Source organism: Lycium barbarum, chromosome 7 (genome assembly GCF_019175385.1).
Source record: "Lycium barbarum isolate Lr01 chromosome 7, ASM1917538v2, whole genome shotgun sequence".
Taxonomy (NCBI): Eukaryota; Viridiplantae; Streptophyta; class Magnoliopsida; order Solanales; family Solanaceae; genus Lycium; species Lycium barbarum.
This window is the reverse complement of record NC_083343.1, coordinates 97,197,076-97,219,454: the sequence shown is the minus strand read 5'-3', so window position 1 is coordinate 97,219,454 and position 22,379 is coordinate 97,197,076. Positions and strand designations below refer to the sequence as shown.

Genomic DNA, 22,379 nt, shown 5'->3' with positions numbered 1-22,379 from the left:
TTTCAAAAACCTCTTGTGAGTCTTCTTTTCGATTATAATCGATGGAATCGACCATTTCGCTACATAAAGAATAATCGATTTGAACGTTAAACAGTGAACAACACATGTTCAGGCCCTAAAAAATGTAAGGTATCTACTTTTCTTATAATACGGGAATTTAGACGACTTAATTTTACTTTATATTGATTGTTTATTTGTTCGTTTTAATTTTTGGCTTTAGTTTCTTCTTCATTCTTCCTTTTATGCTAGACCTTTTATCCTTTAATTTTGGTTGATGGATATTTAGGTCTGGAGATGTGATAAGTTTGTCAAAGAATAGGAAAGTGGAAAAGATATTGTTTGTATTGAATTAGTTGATTATGTCTTCCATTTTCATTATTTCTCAAACATTTGCATATATACGAGAAGGTTTGGTTTTAGGTTTTGAAAAAATGCCAATAATCATATTTGGTGTAGATAGTATTAAAATTATGTTTGATTTAAAGGTCCGACATATAGTGCCAATAAACAAATGATTCAAGTTTGATTGACAACATTAATTTTGAATTTTCTCAAGTGTACAAGAGTTGAAATTTATTGTGGTGTTTTAAAATTTAGATGTCCTTGGAGATTGATATTTTAGATGAACTCAATAACATGGAACTTGGTTAATGGTGTTATATAAATTTTTTATGATTGTATTAAGTTGAAGTTCATTTGTTAGGGGCGGGATTTGCAAATTTTGACATGGATATAATTTTTTGTAATGAATTTTGTGAATTTAACCTGTAATGAATAGTTACCAGATTGAAATAGCCAAGAATGCTCTTTACCATATTGAAATAGCCAATTATTTCAACCTGCAAAGGAGTATGAAGAAGAATAATGAACTAGGAAAGCTCTTTACTTTGATGCCAAATGAGTTCTTTTAATTATAATAAAAAAGCTTATATTTTATTTGTATGATTTCTATCTTTTTATTAAACAACTAAATTTAGTTTAAATGTCTCAATTTGTATAATAATCATGCAATTTTATTTTAGCTTTTAATTTTTGTATTGATTCTTTTGAATTTTCCTTAAGAACTTAAATGGTGAATTAGTCCAGATGTATAAATTAATTCAAAGATATATTGCTATGAGTTTTTCCTTTCTTATAAAAAAGAAGAAGAATATCTAAATATGTTATTAACTTGCTGATCATTTGGTAGATTGGATAATGCTTTTATAATTGCGAGAAGTGCGAATACTCACTAGTTATAAAATATATACCGGTTGACGTTGTCACTCTTCGATCTGAGCAACCCCATGTTTATATGACTTCCTTTTTTGACTTCTGAATTGTGATGAAGTTGCCAGGGAGAATTATTCTTTGTAGACTTCATTGAACGATTAGATTTGACCAACGAATTATGCGTCACTTCAATTATTACATAAAATTAACAAATGCAAACGACTTTTTTCATAACACTTTCAACAACTGTAACGTTTGAATCAATTTGCACATATTTTGATTAACTTGTGTTGGGTGAAATTCGTGTCTGGGCTAGTTTCCGCAACTGGAAGCTCGGAGAGGCCAGGAAGGCCTCCATAGCTAGCACCGACTTCCACCTACTCGTGTCATATCAATGAATCTCGATCAGAGTGTCGAAGCAGAACAACATGTGGGTGTACAGTTGAGTCACATCAATCACCCGTTAGGGTTGAAAAGTCTTGTTTTGGTTTCTATATAGATAGCTTATCATGTAAGCTAAAGGCATCTTCACTCCATCTCTTGTAACCTATCTCTTATTTTTCTCTCTGAGGCAATGCATATCCGGGCTCATCATTTACCTTTGAACTCATATTTATCTTGCTTGTTTTTATTATTTCTTTAGCTCCGTTTGTTCAATCTAACTCTTGCAATCACAAACACTGACCCCGAAAGGAGAGTTTCCTGATTGGATACGACCTATTTGTCTTTAAACCCATAAAATACAAATCTCTAACTAATTATCCCTTTTCACCGAAAAACGTTTTGCACCGTCTATGGGGATAGATAGCAGTGGAGTCGTCCTGATTTATAGCAGAAACTCTCGAAGGCGCTCGTTTCAAAATTTTTAACAAAAACGTTATGCTCAGTCATGCCTGAGTCGGGAAGTAGTTCGTCAAAAAGCAGTATTCCAGACAAAAGGAGGGATTCGCAGGGCTCGCGGCCGAGGGAACATGACCTAGCGCCGAGCCGTAATTCGAGTTACGGACCGTAACGTGATTTGTAACCTGAGAGGAAATCCAGATACATGCCGGCTCAAAAGGACGGTCCGTAACTCATGTTACAAGCCGTAACGTGTACCGTAATCTGAAGGGAAATTCCAGTAAGATTCCTAAGTGTTGTCAATGTTACAACCAGAAGGACGGTCTGTAACGCAAGTTACGGGGCGCAACGTCAGGGCGTAATGCATTGTCCACTGAAGACTAAAGCCATGATCCGCTGGAAGATACGGACTGTAACCTATGTTACTGTCCGTCGAAAGAAGCCGTAAGGGTTGACCTAATAAGAAGCTGACAAAGGACGAAACCGAAGGACAAACCGTAACCCGTGTTACGATCCGTAACGATGCCGTGTTACGGTCCGTAACGATGCTGCGAAAGATGTTTTTGTCCAGAACTTTGGCGCGATTTTTGGCCCTATAAATACTTAAGTTTAGGTTTCTTAGCAATTATTCAGCAACTTGAGAGAATTAACTCTTAGCCTTTGATATTTGTTAAGTTGTTGGGGCATTTAAGACATCAACTTCACCCTCATTCCATATTGTATTACTATTGTAAGTATATTATGTTATCTTTTAAGCTTTCTTTGTTGAACAAAAATGATGAGTAGCTAATTTTAGTTCTAAGGTTGTGGACCCCATGATGGGTATTATGTGAATGGGTTTCTACTATTGATATATGCATAATGGTTGTTGGTATTTATTTAATCTTTGTGTTTTAGTGTTGAGTAATGATTGCAAGCATTAGCCTAAGCCATTATACTAAGTTTTCTTGGAAAAGAGAGTTAGCATTAGTAAGATTGAATAACAATGACTCGGGGTGTTAACCCTCGTTTAATAGATTAACTTAGGAATAAGAACAAGTCTAATTGGCATTATTGATCGTTCTTCAATATCAACTCTTTTGTATTTGGGAAAATCATAAAGAGGAAATACGGCCTAACTGTTAGGAAACATTAGGAGGTCTTTAAGAGATCAAGTGCAATTCCTTAGAACAACCATTAGAAGTATATCACATTAAAACCTGAAGCATAATATCTAATCAAAAAGGGGGGCACAACCTTAGTCTCTCTCGCATTAATTACAACTCAAGTCAGAGTATTAGTTTAGGTTACAAAACAAATATTTCAAACTATTCGGAATAGGATTAAAGTCTTTAAAGACCAGTATCGCATACAATTAGTACCCTTTTCTATCCATATTCCCTGTGGGATTCGACCCTAACCTTTTTTGGGTTACTATATTTGACAATGTCCGCTTTACGCCACTAATAGGTGTAATTTGAGCGTATCAGCTATACATGTATATTTGTGTGTGCGCGTGTGTATATAGAAAAGGGGGGGGGGGGGGGGGGTTGGACACTGTTTTATTAAACGGCCACAATTAGGAAAATCAATTAAATTAACCCTTCAATTATGACCGAACACCATTAATTAGTCAATTAATTATACTAATAGACACGATTAATTTACGCAAAAGACTTAATTTGCAATTATCACCCTAATTGACTTAACCATGAAGTTTTCTATTTCGATTAAGGCTAGAGTTAACCAACAATTGATTATTTTAATTGTGGCCGCAATTAATCACATAGTAAGCAATTTATAAATATAATCATAATTAAGCACTTAATTAATTATGATTAAATCTAAAAATTGCACAAATGCAAATTGATTATGGAGAATTAAGATTTGAGAAGTAAAATGACTAACTTATTTAATTAATCAGAGTTCTTGAATTAAACAGAGTAAAATGCTTGCTAATTGAACTTTCAATAATTTTAACAATTAATTAAATAATTATTTTAAATTGTTTCCTGATTAAATTTGGAAAATGCTTCATTTTAATCATGAAAATATGTAAGTTATTTTCTAAATGTTTTATAATATTATTGAAGTTATTTTGCCGAATGAAATGGCAAAATATTGTTGAAACAATTTTGTAAAAGTCATTTTGACTTATAAAAATACACATTTCACTCTGTTTAATATCCAAGGACTCTGGGTAATTAAAATAAATTATGGGAGGTCAAAAATTAGGTGTCAACAGCAACAGCGATCTTCACTTTGTGGGGGCAAAGATCACCGAATTCCTGGAAGGGTTGAAAATTAAACAAATAACCTCTTCCTCATACCATCGGTGTGCAAACGGGCAGGCAGAATCAACCAACAAGATTCTGATTTAGAATATCAAAAAGATGCTGGAGGTGGCCGGAAGAATTACCGGGGGTATTGTGGGCATACAGAACTACTCTTAAAACTAGCACGAGCGAAACCCCATTATCCCTGCTATATGGGGCCGAAGCCCTATTTTTACTTGTGGAGATCGAGGAACCAAGCATCAAGTACACCCAAACCATAGAAGAATCTAACAACGAGGCGATGGTCGTAGGCTTGGAACTGCTCGAAGAACGAAGAGAAATGGTTTTAGTGCGGATGATAGCGCAGAAGCATATTGTTGAAAGATATTTCAACAGAAAAACAAACGTAAGGCATTTCAAAATCAGGGACTACGTCCTCCACAAGGTCACCCTCACAACACGGGACGTCAATGATGGCAAACTCGCGCTGTCATATCCCAAACAAACGTGAGTGGCATCCACATTAGTCCTATATTGGGAAAACTAATCCCTTAACCCATTATCAAGCCAATTTCAATTACTTAAATCAATTATGAAACATCTCACATGTAAATGATAAAACTCTAACAATAATATAAATAAATAACTAGTGCGGAAATCTAGCTATTACATCCCCAAAAACTGAAAGCCATTGTACGAGGACTCGAACCAACAATGTCTAAAGAGAAGAGATAACTGTCTAAAATAAACAGAATGTCTATGAAAATAGACATCTGAAATAAAGAAAGATCTTCAAGCGGCATGACACGGATAGGAGCTCACCCTATGATCTTGATAACGAATAACCTTTACTAGATGTGAGGTCTAGAAGACGTCTCTTGAGGTCTAGAAGACGTCTCTGACTCAAAATCTGCATTCAAAAAAAGTGCAGCAAGTGTTAGTCAGTACAAGCAACACGTACTGTTAGGTATCATATAGGCCGACTAAGATTAGTAACACGCATACATACATAAAATAAATGGAATAGGCAGACAAGCGCAACAAACATGAAACCACAACAAGTATTCTCGAACAGTCCTCACTCAGAAATCAGTCACCAATCATCAACAAAGAACACCACTAGACAGGCCAAATGTAATGCAATAAATGATAAAATCTCCACCTCTGTACACACATGCTAAATGGTAATGTTTTCCTCAATTATCCATGACTTGCAGAGGACCCATGATGTCCATGTACCACACGTTCCGGAATAAATCTCGGACCACAAGCTCATAATTAGGCTACATCGTCACCCCCTGTCAACTGTGCCTTAAGAGATGTATATGTCCTATCCCAATCATCGTCAATAAATGCCTCATAATCACATCACACGAACAGCTTAATAATATGTTTCAAGTCAACACCAATGAAGCATAATCAAATAACACAAGTCACAATAAGACTCACAAATAATCTGCTCAATGATAATATAATATGTAACTATTTCAATTCATCTCTGAAAGGTATATATGAACACCTCCCTTTCAACGGTCTCAAGAATACAATTCAAGTTTATCAACCTCAACAATGGAGAATCACTTTACACAATTTAATCATATAACTAACAACGATCACCCAAACTCTATGTCCGAAGACGTAGACATGCTTTCTCCCATAAATTCTATGACATATACAATCAACTAATCAAAGTCTAACTCAAGTAAACTGTAACCTACCTCAAAGCAGATTTGACCAATGGAATCACTTCGCAACAGCCTTTCCCTTTCACAATGTCTCAGAACGTTCAAAGTCTAGAAATCATAATGCTAAGTAAGTAATGGAGTATTAACTCAATAATAACAATTTGGTGAAGACAACCCATTCACTTCTACCCTTAATCAATGGTTCACTTTCCTTAGGAACATATTCATCCTAATTCTAGTCTCAACAATCATATTAACTCCATTTATGGGTTCTATAATCAATTCAACCCTACAAATCTGATTTTAGCCAAAGTTTTCATTTTTATTGGAACCCTAGGGCTCAACAAGAAATTTCCATCATTGAATATCCAGTTCTCATCCTAGGAAGTGATAATTTCTACTCTTAGATGATTAAATAATAAACAATAACCCATTAGTATTATAGGGTTTTCTTGGTGTTTGTGTCCTACCCTTCAATTCCCATTAAGGGTCTTTTGATTGAAACAAAAATCTAATATGAAAATTAAACGAAGAAGGTTAGTGATTAAGGCTTACCTTTGATGGAGAATAGTTCCCTAGCCTTAGAAACTCGCCTCGATGCTCTTGGGAACTGTTTTGGGGATTATGAGAAGTGTGGGCATGAAATAACTACTTAAACTCGTCATTAGACTTAAGTGGGCTTCGTTGCAGCGACCAAAGTCTCGCTGCAATGGACTGGTTGCAGCAAACGGGGCCTTCGCTGCAACGCACCCTGGGATTTTCCCACCCTTCGTTGCAGCGAACCCAGTCTTCGCTGCAACGATCTCGCTGCAACTAAGAATCATTGTTGCAATAAGGCATTGTGAACCAGTGAGCATGGAAATTCCAATATTTTTATACTTAGTATCTCAAAATCATTCTAAGGCCTTATGAACACAGGCCAACAAACAAACCAGGTTAAAAAAACATCATAAAGTCACTTACAAGTCACAAAACACAACATACAACCTAACCAAATTATTTAGGTCCGCTCATTCTAGCTTCGGGAGAGTACTAGCAAGGATAGAATGGTCAAAGCACGCATAGCGACCAAGCGGGTCGTTACACGGACATAATTGGGAAGGTCCATAACAAATCATGGGGATTACAGGAAAAGGATCTTACCGGATCAGGGACGAGCACGGAAAAGAATTAAAGCATAACTGAAACGTTAGCCATCTCAAGTGATGCTACCTTTGATAAGGATGACATGTATGATTGCGCAAATACATTGTTCATTTTATCCTAACTTGCTTCCTCTCAACGACAGGAATCACCCTGGGAGGAACTACATGCTTCTCCACCTCCTGACTACCGGAAGGAGGACCGAAGACACATGCTGCACTCTTTTCCTTGGCCTAGGTTTTGTCCCAAAGAGGTTTTACTGGCAAGGTTTTTAACAAGGCAACGACACAAAAACGTGTCACATTCGATCAGAAATCAAAAAACCTGGAGAGAGCTCTACCTAATGTTGTCAAACTCGATACTCGAATCCTCAGTACCTCGCAAATGAGTACAGGGGAGAGAGAAGGGGAATCAAACAAAACTGAATTAACACATAAGGACTGGGACTACCGGGAGAAAAGGAACGTTAGTCGTTACCTAGCCTTCCCCGCCCTATTGTTGTGAATCAGATGAATAATTCCTGACCGCAAAAAGTGTTTCCGGAAGTGACATACCCAGATTAAGTTAAAAATGATGACCTCAAACACAAAATGCAAAAGTGAAAATGTGTGTGCATCGGTCATTAATTTTTAAGCTTAAACACCAACACTAGAATATAAACATAATTCTGGTAGATAGGCACAGCGGTCACACCCCCACGGCTAAGTGTTAAAAATAAAAACCAACAAGATTACTTGCAATCGCTGCTGTTGCCAACAAAGCGCATGTCAAAGCGGAAAAGAAATCAAATTAACGTAATCACACGCATAGATTTATATATTCTGCAGGAAACATCTTTTCCTTCAAGCACCCAGGCTCGGAAAAACATTTTAAAGGCACATAAGGCCCAATATCCAACGGAGAAAACTCATAAAATGATATAATTATGAGCACGCAGGCTCGGACAAAAATCAGATTAAGGGTACATAGACCCAACCTTCAATAAACACACAAAAAAAAGGCAAGGCAGTCGGAGCAGTTTTAACTAGGTATAAAGGCCGGCAGAGCAGTGAGCAGAGGCTAAGCAGGAGGCCAGCATCTTCATTATCCGAAGAACTAGAGGAAGGGGTCTGGTCACAGAGGTCATCCATAGCAATATCAGCGGCCCCCATATCCTCCTCTGCATCTGTCATAACAGAATCAATATCTCGAATATGGCCTTCTCTAATGTCCAAAAGAACATTGCGTCAGGTCTTCAACACGACATAGTCCTTTAAAAGATTAGAAAAGTGCTAATCGGCAGCCCAACGTTGCTGCAGTCGAACATTACGGGCTCTAAATTATGTCTGGGAAACCTCCAGCTCTTGCACTCCCCTTTGGGCAGCCAACCTCTCTGCCTCCACCCAGGCTGCCATCTCCTGAAGTTCTCGATGGGTAGTTGTCAGGTCCCGAAGGGCTATCTCTCGGGCAGACAAAGCTTCCTTAGCTTCTCTCCATTCGGAGTCCAGAAAAGATCTACAGGTCATCAGCTCGGACAGATCAGCCCTCAGGCAGAAGTTCTCGGATTGCTGCCTTCTCACTTCTCGGGACAAAGAAGGCGAGCTCCTAACCGTCTCGAGAACAAAAGTAATGAAAGCATGGCCCTATAAAGAAAGACGTGCAGAAAGATGAGAAATTTAGAAGGAACAAAGTGACAACCTTAATTAAATAAGTGTACCTGGAGGAGCAGTCCCGTCTGGTAAAAGAGAGGAGCCTCCAAATCAATCTCGTCTTTCTCTCCCTGGGGGGCGAAGCGGAGGGACTGGCGTCTGCATCGCTTGTGGTCCCTCTAAGGTTGTCAGCAACAGGCTCGGAAGACCATTCCTCTCCTCCTCAGCAGCCTCATCCTCCCCGCCTTCTTCCAAATTCACCACTCCCGACATAGCTTCGTTTCAATGTTGTAATAGTTGGCGACGAAATCGCACCCGGGAGCCAATCCCTTAGGAAGTAGACGCGCTTCCATCCCTGGGAAGTCTTCGTTTCCGACTGGCAGCATCCAGAGCAAAATTGGTGCGCGCTTCTTCAATAAGAAGGAGCCCTTCGGGACGATGATCCCCGGGCAGGCAAGCCTACGTAAAATGCACATGAGGAGCAGTCTCCGAATAATGGGATAAGCGAAAAATGATAACGGGAAGGAAAATTCTTTGTTAAAAACTCACCATGGCTTTTTCCCCTCCAGCGGTCTGTAAATATACTCTTCCAGGTCCTTTCAATCCCAATAGAGGAGCGCAGGAGATTCATCACCCCACTGAAGAGACCGGGCATGTGGTCTAGCTCCACAAGGACCGATATAAAAAGAAACGAAACATAAGCAGGGGAGGGGAATCTTTGAAGAAGAAGGAAGATAAGGTCAAGATACTTACGATCATGGTTCCATAATTCCGGGAATGGTTTCGAAAAAGCGTTGTGCAGAAGATCGGTAGGTATCATAATAAACCAATCGTGCCATCCACGGTCATAATCGTCCTCGACATTAGTGATAAGGCTCTGAACGCCTCGGGAAGCTAGATGCACCATTCCCAACCCCCCTCGAAATACGCGAGGAGAGTACAGTTGGACTAGGTGATCAAAGGTAAAAGGCAGATTGGCTTGGTCGGCCAAATACTGAATGAATGCACTACACGATCCTCCAAACTTGAGGGGCTAATTTCCCTACGCAGAGTTGGTAGCGGCGGCAGAATTCTTCAATAATGCGGTGGATCGGGAGAGTAAAGCCAATAGTGAAAGGTTACGTGTAGACGGTGGACATACCGAAAGATGGTAGGAAATGTTGCCATCTCTAAGAACCAGGCATATCTCTATTCCGGTCCCCCAACCGCAGTCCAGACATACCTGATTGAGGCAAGAACTGGTTACCAGGGAGCGAATCGTCATGATAGATTTCAGTCGACGGCTAACACAGAAATCCCTTAAACAATTGAGCAGTGAGTGAATGATCTCAGCAGTGGTGGAGCCCAAGTCTATTTCTTGGGCATCGATAGAGGGTTAGCTATAGTTTTCATGGTATGGAGAGTCATTCTGGGCCCCCATGGGTAGCCCCCCGCCTGAGTGGCGACCAAGTGTTGCGATAAGGAAGATGAAGTAGTCATGTAGAAGAATGGGCTTTTTGTTCAAAAAAAATGTCGAAAGTTGAAAGATATTGTTCTGGAAACCCGAAATTGGTAGCTAAATAGGGGAAAAAGGCGATCATTCGCCTCGATTGGTGAAACAACGTGCCTTCACGTAACGTCAGATACCTGCCTCTAAAGCAATGCCACTGAATGAGCGAAGGGGCGCATTTAATGTAACCCTGATAAGGTGTCTCATCGTGTTAGGAAGTTGCAACGTTTTGCTAATTTCCCGCATCAAGTTCGGAGAGGCTGGGCTCTTTCCCTTCCCGGTATCATATTCATGAAGGGACCAAAAAGGGGGGACTATCTGTGTTGGGTAAAATCCATGTACGGGCTAGTTTCCGCAACCGGAAGCTCGGAGAGGCCGGGAAGGCCTCCACAGCTGGCACCCACTTCCATCTACTCGATTCATATATATGAATCTCGATCAGAGTGCCGAGGCAGAACAACACGTGGGTGTATAGTTGGGTCACATCATGTGCCCATTAGGGTTGAAAAGTCTTGCTTCGGTTTCTGTATAGATAGCTTATCATGTAAGCTAAAGGCATCTTCACTCCATCTCTTATTTTTCTCCCTGATGCAATACATATTCGGGCTCATCATTTACCTTTGAACTCATATTTATCTTGCTTGTTTTTATTATTTCTTTAGCTCCGGTTGTTCAATCTAACTCTTGCCATCACAAACACTGACCCCGAAAGGAGAGCTTCCGGGATTGGATACAACGTACTTGTCTTTAAACCCATAAAATACAAATCTCTAACTGATTATCCTTTATTAAATTGCTGATCATTGATAGATTGGACAATGCTTTTACAATCGCGCGAAGGGCGAACATATTCACTAGTTATAAAATATATGCCGGTTCACGTTGTCACTCTTCGATCTCAGCAACCCCATGTTTAAATGACTTCCTTTTTGACTTCTGAATTGTGATGAAGTTGCCAAGGAGAATTATTCTTTGTAGACTTCATCGAACGATTAGATTTGACTAACGAAATATGCGTCACTTCAATTATTACATAAAATTAACAAATGTAAACGGCTTTTTTCATAAACTTTCGCTCTAACAACTGTTACGTTTGAATAATTTGAGCATATTTTGATTAACTCATTACGTATCTATGTGGAAAAAGAATTGTGCACCTATCATCTAAACATTATCTTCCATTATTCAAGCTCAGCTTATAACTCTCTCATATATAATAATAATAATAATAATAATAATAATAATAATAATAATAATGAGATGGAAAAAACATGCACAGTAGCCGATGGCTTTTCAGTAGAAGACCAATTTTTGTGCCGCGTGAAAAACATTTAAAAGAAAAATATTGCGTTATATATGACCAATTAACACAACAAATTCTCTTATAGTCATTTGAAAATTGATGCATCCTTCACCCCAATTTAAGTGTCTTACTTTTTTTTTTTAATTTTAAAAAGAGTATCTATTTCTATATTTAGTAAGTTGATAATTTAAACATCCTACATAACAAGTTTATAATTATAAGATTCAAATGACATTTTAGTACTTATACACATTTTTAATTTATAATTATCAGATTCAAAAGTCTCTTTTTATTTTTAAAATTTTATGGCTAATCAAATTAATAAACTTAAATTGAAATGAAGTGAGTAAAAAGCAACTAACTCAACACATTAATTTATACTAAAAAGTCATTAATTTACAAGAGAAAAAGGACGGTCGACGGAATTTAATGATATAATACACGTGTTTCAAGTGAATGGAAGCGACAGCTTAGTCCCTACCTACAAATTAAAGCTTGATTAACCTCTCACCTTAGCCAGTGATGGAACAGTAAGTAATTATTTATTTTTAATTAGAAATCTCAGTCGGGTTAAGTCCTAAAAATTAAATTAATTTTTATAGGAATCAGAGCACTTTATTTCCCAAAATGAAATTTCTCTGCACAAATTTAAATTTATCGAATCCCAAAATAAATATAGGATACTAAAAAATTATCTTTAATTACTATATTATAAAATAAAAAGTGGCGAACGAAACTACACTTCCATACTGGAAATTTTACTCTTCTCCATGCAAGATATACCTTCTACTTACTTAGGTAATTTACGATTCCATTAATTCCATCATTTATGCAATCTCAACAATAACTAAAGTAGAGTTGCACAAAAGATTTTGTAAGCTTGGATGGCACGGTTAATCTAATATATACTATATATCAGAGTAAATATTTTTATACTGTATCAAGTACGCAAACATATATATATAGAAAGTTAAGTATAATCGATTTCAAACTTAGATATAAAAGCAGTTTTACGTTAAGCTGATAACAAGTTAACAAATAATTTTAAGTTTGGAATTACAAATACCATATTTTAAGAAAGCTTACTTATAGATATTTTTTGCGTACTTGATACAGTATAAAAATATTTACTCTGATGATCACACGAACATTTTTCATATAGATTCATGATAATACAACTCATTAAAAGAAAAGCCCGGCATTTTACATAATAAACTGGAAATAAACAAACAAATAGAAAGCTTACATAATTCACTAGAGGCTCACAGGCATCGTCAAGATACCTTCATGTCCAAATTTAAAGATGAAGAAATCACTTTCTAGGTTCAAAATCCTCCCAATTACTTTCACTAGGTGGTCCAGTACTAGTTGAAGAATTCCCAAAATCCATTGGAAATCTTAGAAAATCTTCTTCCGGATTATGATAATAATTTGATGGTTGTTGTTGTTGTAGTTCCAATGATGTATTCGGCGAAACAAAATTACCTCCTGATGATGATGATTGTTGATGATAAAAACTTGGTTCTGAAACCCCAAAATTCATCATATCAATATTATTAGTATTGCCACCTTGAAGTAACTGTGCGTAGTGATGAACATTTGGGAAATGTTGTGGAAACAAATTAGGCTGAGTGATCATCTGAGGAATTAACTGCTGCTGATGACTCAATTCTTGATGATGATGATGATGATGAGTGTTAGTAAGATATCCGAAGTGAGTATTTCCAGATTGAACTCTTTCTGGGAAATTGAGTTTAGCTTTATTGCCTTTGAATCGAAGTGCAGCTTCATCATAAGCAAGTGCAGCAGATTCAGCAGTGTCAAATGTCCCAAGCCAAACTCTCGCTGCTTTTTTCGGGTCACGTATTTCGGCTGCCCATTTTCCCCATGGCCTTTGCCGCACTCCTCTATAATGCCGTTTTTTCGGCTGGTTCCCTTTTCATACATACATAAAAAATGAGTACTTTAACTTCTATATATTGACGGTGCAAAAATAATAACTATCCATTATTCTATATTCAATTCATAACATGAAATATAAGGTAATTATGTAACTTCCAAACTTGGGTTAAATTACACTGATTATTGTATAAAAATTTGTTTGCACTGACAATGAATATAACTTATAAGACAAATCCATAACAAGAATGTTGATAATATAATTTAGTGTAAAAGTTAGAGAAATTAAACCATGTAGTTGTTAAAAATAAAATCCATGTGTAATATGTGTATGTTGTGTCCTACAAAATTAGGTGGCACACGCACAACAGGAAAAAAGGGGAGCTGAACCTGTAAACTTGACTATAAACGAGTTTATCCTTTTTTTATTTTTCTTTTTGCTTTGAAAAATTTACATGGGAAAAGTTATATAGAAAAAAATCAAGCTGTTTCAGCTAGGAAGATAGATATATGAAGAAATCTTTTCATTCTAATCTATAAACAGTACCAATAACAAGTTTAAGAACCTGGATAAGAATGAAGGAGATATATACTCACTACAAGAAAAAATACATTTGACAAAAAAAAAAAAAAAATTGTTATCATAGATTGATTATTGTTGCAAAAAGTACTTTTGGTAACAAAAAAAAAATTGTTGCATAGACTTTTCCCAACGGTTGTTATTGCAACAACGCGCAACAACTTTTTTTGTTGTTGTCAAAAGTACTTTTTGCAACAATAATCAATACTATGACAACAAAATTAAATTCTTTGGTAATAAAAAAGTTCATTTGCCAACAAGAAAACTAAGTTATTGCTAAATATTAAATTTTTTATTGTTATTTCTATACTTTCTTGTAGTGACTTATAAGATTATAGTCACATATATATAACCACACAAAAATACGACTTCGCTACCGATAAAACAATTGCAAGTATAAAACGACGTAGCACATCATAAACCATAGCAAAGCCCCTTTATTTGTTAGTGAAGATCGATCTTAACAAATATGCAAAAATTTATTCCTTTTTTTTAATTAATTGATTAAAGAAAAAGAAGTACTTTGTCTCCAACTAGATATATAGTTGTAGTACCTTGTTCTTGAATTTGGTTTTGCGTATTTGTAGCTGATTGAGGTAGGGCTAATGGATTAACTCCATGCACGGACGAAGAAATATTGGTATTGTTATTTGTAGTGGTGTTTGTGTTGCCAATAACTTGAGAGAGAACAGAAACCATAGCAGACATGTCATGTTGAGATCGAGCTGAATAAATAGGGAAAATATTGGATTCATCAATATTATTAATACCCTCTTTCTCCTCCGATTCATTGGATGAAAAGGGCCTCTTCCCATGCCTTCGATCCACGATTGCTACCTTTGTAATGATCGCTTCGAAGCAGTAGGTGGACCAGAGGACTTCAGGTATCAGATGGTTAAATTGAAAAAAGTTGTAAGCAACTATTTATAAGTGTGTAGTATCTATATGAAGATAAATTAAAGGGCCATAAAAGGTGCAAGTGAAGAAGGGAGTAGAGGAAGGAAATGCTAGGGTTTACAACTACAACTATTTATAGTGATGTGAACTCTTTTAAGGGGCTATGTGTGGAAAGAATATATGTGCCTCATGCTTTTTGGTGACGGTGGACTTTTTACTATTTTTGGGTACGTATACCACTTTTTATTGCTACTTTCTTCTCCCTCACTTCTCCCATCCCAATTTATGTGAAATATTTTTTTTTTGATTTGTTTCAAAGAGAATCACCTCTTTTTTTAAAACTTAATGCCAGTCAAAAACAATGTCGTGTTTTCATATTTAGAAATAGTTTAGCTGAAAATTTTCATTTATCGTTAAAAAAATGATTTATAATTATACAAATATTTAAAATTTGTTTTAGACTACAAGTTTTAGGGTGTGTTCGGTATGGAGGAAAACATTTTCCTTCAATTTTCTCATGTTCGTTTGGTCAAAAATTTCGGAAAACATTTTCCTTAGGAAAATAAGTTCCTTAAAAATGGGAAAATTTTCTCTAATCAAAGTAGGGAAAACAAGTCCACAAGTGACATTTCATCAACCACCTAACCCCCAACTACTAAACCCCAAACACTCCCGCAACCCATGCACCACCCACCCCCCACCCAACCCAACCCCCAACCACCAAACCCCAACCACTCCCGCAACCCATGCACCACCCACCCCCACCCCACCCAGCAACCCACCCTGCACCCCCTCCCCAAAAAAAAAAAAATTCTTCTCGGTTTTCTACACCACCACATCCCTCCCGCCCACCCCGCACCCCACCGCCCCCTCCCCCCAACCCAATTTTAAGAAAAAACAAATCTTGGTTTTCTACACCACCACATCCCTCCCCCTCCCTAGCACCCCCCCACCCCCCGTCGATTTTTTTTTTAAAATTTGTCTTCTGGGGGTGGGGGAAGGGGAGGGATGTGGTGGTGTAGAAAAACCAGAAAAGAAAATTAAAAACTTCAAAATAAATTATTAGGGGGGGTGTGGTAAAAAACATGGAGGGTGGGGGAATGGGTGTGGGGGTTGGTGTGGGGTTGGGGTGGAGTTGGTGGGGCTTGGGTGGGTATTTTCGGGAAAATGTTTTCTACCAACCAAACAAACATGAGAAAATAAGTAAGAAATTCATTTATTTTTCATTACCCAAACGAACATGAGAAAATAAGTAGAAATTCACTTATTTTCCAATAACACATTTTCCCCCATACCAAACACACCCTTAATAATTTGTATTTTCATTTTACTCTGTGCCCAGTCAAACGGCACAACATAAATTGAACAGGGAGTATACATTGCAGTAATAATTTATTTTGATATAGCAGTACTCATATTCGTTGATCAATGTTATATGATCAATCAATTGCTCAAACCCTGCTATATATATATATATATACCTCTTCTTTTAATTCAGAGATATTCTATTGACAGATTAGTATGCTAACAGTCAAAATGAAATACTTATATATTATTTGATGGAAGAAAGAGGGAAAAAATCAAATGAAGATTGATCAGATATTGGAGTTCCAGTTTCCATACTTTGACTGCAATTAATTAATCACGACAAAAGAAGTCCCCGCGTTTTATTTTCGATAATTCAAATTTATCTTATCAATTTCTATATGTAAATATATAATCCATGTGTCCACCTGAACCTAATTCTTGAAGTTTTTTTTTTTTTACTGTATTATAAATTAATTAAAGAGTATGCGGAAAAAAAGAGTGGGGAAATGATTAGCATCTCTCTTACATTCCTGATCTTCCCTTGATTTAAGTAACGTTCATCCTGTGATTACTTGTAAAAATAGTAACGTGATTTTTATCTTCATTTTGGAAAAAATATTGCAAATTAAAGGGTATATATAACACTTTCTTCTTTATGGGTAGGAGAGTATCGATTATTACTAGTAATTTATTTTGGAAGATTTAATTTATTGTTCAATATAACTGATTTTGAATAAGAAAATGGTATTATAATATCATTGGAAAAAAGCAAACAAGTTCACGTGTAAATAGGGCTGCTTATCGGGCGGATCAGATGGATTATTACGTTTAACGGTTATCGGCTTTTAAAAGTAATAATCCGCTAGCCAACCTATAAGATATGGGTTGGTTCGGTATCGGATTACAATTATTGGACGGTTATTGGGCGGTGTATCGGCTAAATATAAGAAAAAATGAAAAATCCTTCTCTGTACCAGAATCTTTCTGGTTTTGTACTCGCTCCTGCACCTCATGTAAAAATGATTAAACTGTGCATGTATATAAAAACCTTGACTGTAAAATTCTCTGCCTATCTTTGAGCACAACAAAATCAAGATCATTTTAATATCTTACTACAGTGCTGAACCCTTTGACCAATAATGTCATGAAAAATTTGAGGTCTTAGGACACAATTCAAGCAAGCAAACTAAACAAGAATCGCAAATTAAATTGGATCCAACACGAATGAGAGAAACTTTATCAGTAATATTTTTCCGCTGTGTCAAACTCCCTAGCCCCTCTTGTTGAACTGAATAAGCCAAATGGAGATTCTGCAGAAGATGTTTCACTTTAGTCACCATGTTACCAGAAGGAATTAAAAGTAATATGAATCCTAAATTTAAGCATAGGTGACAATAATTCACAGAAGCACCTCTTTATTCAAACATAAAGAGGCAGAAACATTCAACTATTTGCCTCTTCAAACTTTTATTTTCAACAGTAGTAGAGCATTACATTCTTGGAAGAACTAACAAGAATTGGTCAGTTCAGTCAAACAACATAAAATATAAAGTACTAAGTTATGCCATCTATACAGATCACTAATAAGTTGTTTTCATCAGGCAAAGACTCTAGAAGAGGAAGCAGAGGTTGGAGCTGTGACTTCCCAAAGGAAGTTGCTGAAAAATATAGAAACTAAGAATTAGATAATGGATCATAAATACAGCGGCATGCCAAAAGAGTTACAATAAGAAAAGGTTCTCTTTATGATACCTTACCTGGATTAGCTAATATCAGAACAAGGTCGATCTTAGGGTTATGAGCAGCAACAGCAAGAGCCAAGCACCCTCCAAATGAATCTCCAACTAAATAAATTGGCTTGTTTGGAGATGAAGCCTGCTTCATCCTCACAGTTCTCTCGACAAAATTCACCAGTTCTATAAATTCACCGTAAACTTTCTTCTTTTCCAACTGTAGTAAATCTCACATGCAGATGATCCATAACCAAAACGCATTTAGATAAAATCAACATATGTCAAAGTAAATATATAATCAGTTCTTCTGCACATCTAATTAGTCTACTTCTGCCAATGTAATCAAATAGCATATTTGCTTTTCCTTGCACAACCGCTGGTTGTTTTTTCTATTGCAGCAACCAGCAAGTATCCTACAATAAGAAAACAGAATAGTGATTGAGTAAAATTTAAGTGCATCAAACAAACAATGAGAAGAATAGAAGAAAAGTTATGAAAGTCACCTTGTACTATATGTCAACTACGATAGGATCTTTCCCAGCCCTGGCTAAATCTGAACAGAAAATTATCATAATGAGTCATGTAATAAGTATAAACCATTTACAACAATAATATACAACAAATATAAATAAAAGTATTATTACCCTGTTCAAGCTGTTCGAGATTATCAAGATCTTCCTCAACGCTAACAGGTTGTTTTAATTTTTCACTTCGAAGCCAATCTTGAAGACACACAAGAGCTTGCACTAATTTAGGAGTCAACGAACTCCTAAATGAATCAAGAAGACGTCCACCCGTACTAAACGCAGATTCAGATGCCACGCTTGAAACAGGAACAACTAATACATCACGAGCCATCTCAGCAAGAATAGGAAATCTAGCCGAGTTCATTCTCCACCAGTCTAGGATGTTAAATTCTTTAGTGTCATCCTCAGTTTCTTCACCAAAATATTTATCTAACTCCGTTCTAGCATCCACACCTCCACTCGTTGTTTTATAGCTCTTTAGATCTTGCATGAGTGATTCTAAAAGTCCTGTACTTTGGGTACTTTCTTCACTGCCAGAAAGCCTGGAAGTAGACGTGTCCATTGAAGAGCAAGGTGAAGATACATCAAGCACGCTGCCTTTTGAGCTTGATTTTACATACTCGCTAAATAATGAAGTCATGTACTTCTTTACTTCTGCTTGTATAGATGGCCCTTGCGTTCCAAACATCTTTACAAGTGCATAGCCAACTGATTCAAGCTTGTAATGAGGATCCAAAATACATGAAATGAAAATTATCTTGTTCATTTTTGTTGGATCCCCCAATACTTATTAAATTTTTCTTTCATCTTCTTTGCCATATCACTTAAACCAGTGTCTTCGCTTGCCATTAATTTATTCAAATAAACAGCAACCGCACAAATTTCAAGAAAATGAATATTTGACGTAACATAACGTGATCCAGATATTTTCAAAGTAAGAAGATAAAAGATCTCAAGAAATCTTGTAATTCTTTTCACATGGACCCAATCACTGCTCAAAAGTTCACCGGCAGTAATTCCAACTTCAACATTAGAATTTTCAAGATAATGTCTCAGGCCGATTTCACGAGAAGCATAATTTGAAAATGCATTCTCAAATTCAACAGCCCTACTCAACATCAGATAGGTGAAGTTCCACCTAGTTGGGACATCTAAACATAAAGATTTTTTGCAATTGATTTGTTCATCATCACAACTTTCTTGAAATCTTTTCAACCTCGCGGGAGACTGTCTAACATATCTAACTGCATGTCTAACACGTTCAATAGACAAAGAGCATTCTTTTAAACCATCCTGGATGACAAGATTCATGATATGAGCCATACACCTCACGTGATGGTGATTACCGTTCATCAAATTAGTTCCCATTTTTGTTAATTGTTTAGACAATTCTTTTACTGTCACATCATTTGAGCTTGCATTATCAACTGTGATAATAAAGATCTTATTTATCCCCCACTCACGTAAGCATCTACTAATACCATTTGCCATATCTTCACCTTTAGGGCTAATATAGGACAAAAATTAAGTATTTTCTTGCGCATATTCCAATCACTATCGATCCAATGGGCAGTGATACACATGTAATTAATTCTTTGTATAGAAGTCCATGTGTCAGTTGTAATACAGACTATCTGTTTTGTTTCTATAAAATACCTCCTCAACTTTTGCTTTTCTTCATTAAAAATATTAAAACAGTCCCCAGTGACAGCACTACAGGAAGGGATCCAGAAATGAGGTTGCGCCATTTTCATAAATTCTCTAAAACCTTTTTTTTCGACAAAGCTAAAAGGAAGCTCATCCACTATAAACATACGACTTCCTACACTCTTCTTGGTCAAATTTCCAAGAGACAACAGCTACGTCACCTTGAGTACCCCCAGGAATAGATTTAAAGCCTATGGTTGATTATTTTTTTATCAACAAGAGGAGTAGGAAGCTTAGGACACGTCATCAAATGACCAAGAAGAGTGGACGTACCGTCTCTTGACTTAAAACAATACACCTTGTAGCAATGGCTACATTTTGCTTTCGTACCTTCGGAAGTTTCAACTTCTGTAAAATGATCCCACGCGACAGACCTTTTTCTCCTTTTTTTTTTAGCACTAGTTGACTGAGTTATTTCAGCTTGACTTGCTACATTTGAAGCCTCACTTTCAGCTATCACCTTGTTCAGCCATGCTACGAGTTTAAGACTTTGAGTTCCTATGATAAGAAAAAAAATTCAACAAACAACCAAAATTAGAACAGATAAAATATGATTGGCACTGCAAATAGTAACGAAAAATACACATAGCACAGGAAAATAGAGAATTTGTTAATCCAAATACATCACAGACACATTATGCTAGTGGAAGCAAAACTGAAAACAGAAACAGAGCAAATAATGCAACACCTTAACATCATAGGATTGGAAATAGATTAACAGATAGTCAAGCCGAATAAAACTCTGGCAAAAATAAATTGATCACACAAGACCCTTAATGTATTGAGACAAATAAATCTATTTGTATGTTTGGAGTTTTAGGTTTTATTAAGCTTCAACTTTACTTTATTTTAGAAATTGTTCAATTATCTAAGTTAGCTTGTTCATATATATTACTGCTTTAAATATGGTAATCCTACAAACAAAATGTGGATTATCAGAAGGAAAAAATCCATTAAGATCATAAGCGGAAAAAATAAAAAAACTTAAAATTTACCTCGTTGAAGCAGAACAATCCTTGAGTCTTGCAAATTGCAATACGCAGTTGCAAGACTAATGACTTACTGAGTTACTGTGCTTTAGCCTTCAGATAGATTATTTATTAGGGTTATAAAGTATAAACTAATAACTAAAGTAATTAACTGAAAAAGTTACTGATTTACTAAATGGGCTTGGCCTGCAGCCTGCTTTAGGTTTAGAAATTATAATTACCATACATATTTTACATGTTTAGGCGTAAAAATATTGTTATACCCCATTTAAACGGGTTAAAGTAGAGTACAACATATTGGTGATTCCTATATTATTTTATTTTAAGGAGTCGCCACCTAATTGATTTTGAGGTGAATTAGGGCACTTAATTATTAACCAAGGTAAAACTAACTAAACCTGTTAATGGTCTGCTTTAATTCTAGGTAAGGGTTCTAATTATCCTAAAGGAAAGGGGTTAGGCATCCTTTAGAATCCGTTAACTACGGTTTACCGGCCAAACTTAGGTTAATTAATTAAGATTAAATATAGTGCTTAATTTTAAGAAAAATAGCTTGCACATATTACTAAGGTTTTGAAGGAAATATAATAATGCCATTTAAACTAACTTGTAGAAAAAATATAGTAATTTGCATAAAAAGGAAATGCTTTTAAAAATGAGATTTATAAATGCTGTTAAAACTTTGAATAAAAATAATAATGCTATTTTAAAATAAGACTTGTAGAAAAATATAATAATTTGCATAAAAGAAGATTTTAAATGCTAAATAGAATAAGACTTATAAATATTGTTAAGGCTTTAAATGAAAAATGTAATAGTGCAATTTAAGACAATACTTGTAGAAAATACAATAATTTGCCTATAAATGATAGCTTTTTAAGCGAAGACTTAATAAACGTGAACTTTAGATAAAATTATATCGCGATGTAGCAAAAGCCTAGACTTATTTGTTAAATATGATGAAAAGGGCATGAGTTTTCTTTCTTTTTCTTGTTAACTTTATTTAACTATGTTTGGCTAAATATGTATAATCGGATTAATCTAAAATGTTTATAAAATATACTTGGATTAGTATTTGCATATTAGGGACGTTTTGAAATTCTGAGATAATAAGCATAAATCATGGTTCCTCTAACTCAAAATATGTAGTCATACTATTTCGAAAAATCAATTGTTCTAATAAA

At 36.0% G+C, this 22,379-nt stretch overlaps 2 protein-coding genes across 2 annotated transcripts; both read right to left on the bottom strand.

Annotated features, from left to right (window-relative positions):
- Nucleotides 1-12,694: 12,694 nt before the first annotated feature.
- Nucleotides 12,695-15,043, bottom strand: LOC132602340 (ethylene-responsive transcription factor ERF113-like). Its single transcript, XM_060315230.1, has 2 exons — nucleotides 14,589-15,043; nucleotides 12,695-13,490 (listed from the first exon to the last, which is right to left on the bottom strand). Exons 1-2 carry the CDS (start codon nucleotides 14,740-14,742, stop codon nucleotides 12,868-12,870), a joined length of 777 nt encoding a protein of 258 aa, XP_060171213.1. The 5' UTR covers nucleotides 14,743-15,043; the 3' UTR covers nucleotides 12,695-12,867.
- Nucleotides 15,044-17,637: 2,594 nt separating this feature from the next.
- LOC132602339 (phytyl ester synthase 1, chloroplastic-like) lies at nucleotides 17,638-18,158 on the bottom strand. Its single transcript, XM_060315229.1, has 2 exons — nucleotides 17,997-18,158; nucleotides 17,638-17,897 (listed from the first exon to the last, which is right to left on the bottom strand). The coding sequence occupies exons 1-2, from the start codon at nucleotides 18,121-18,123 to the stop codon at nucleotides 17,794-17,796; spliced, it is 231 nt and encodes a 76-aa protein (XP_060171212.1). The 5' UTR covers nucleotides 18,124-18,158; the 3' UTR covers nucleotides 17,638-17,793.
- Nucleotides 18,159-22,379: the final 4,221 nt, after the last annotated feature.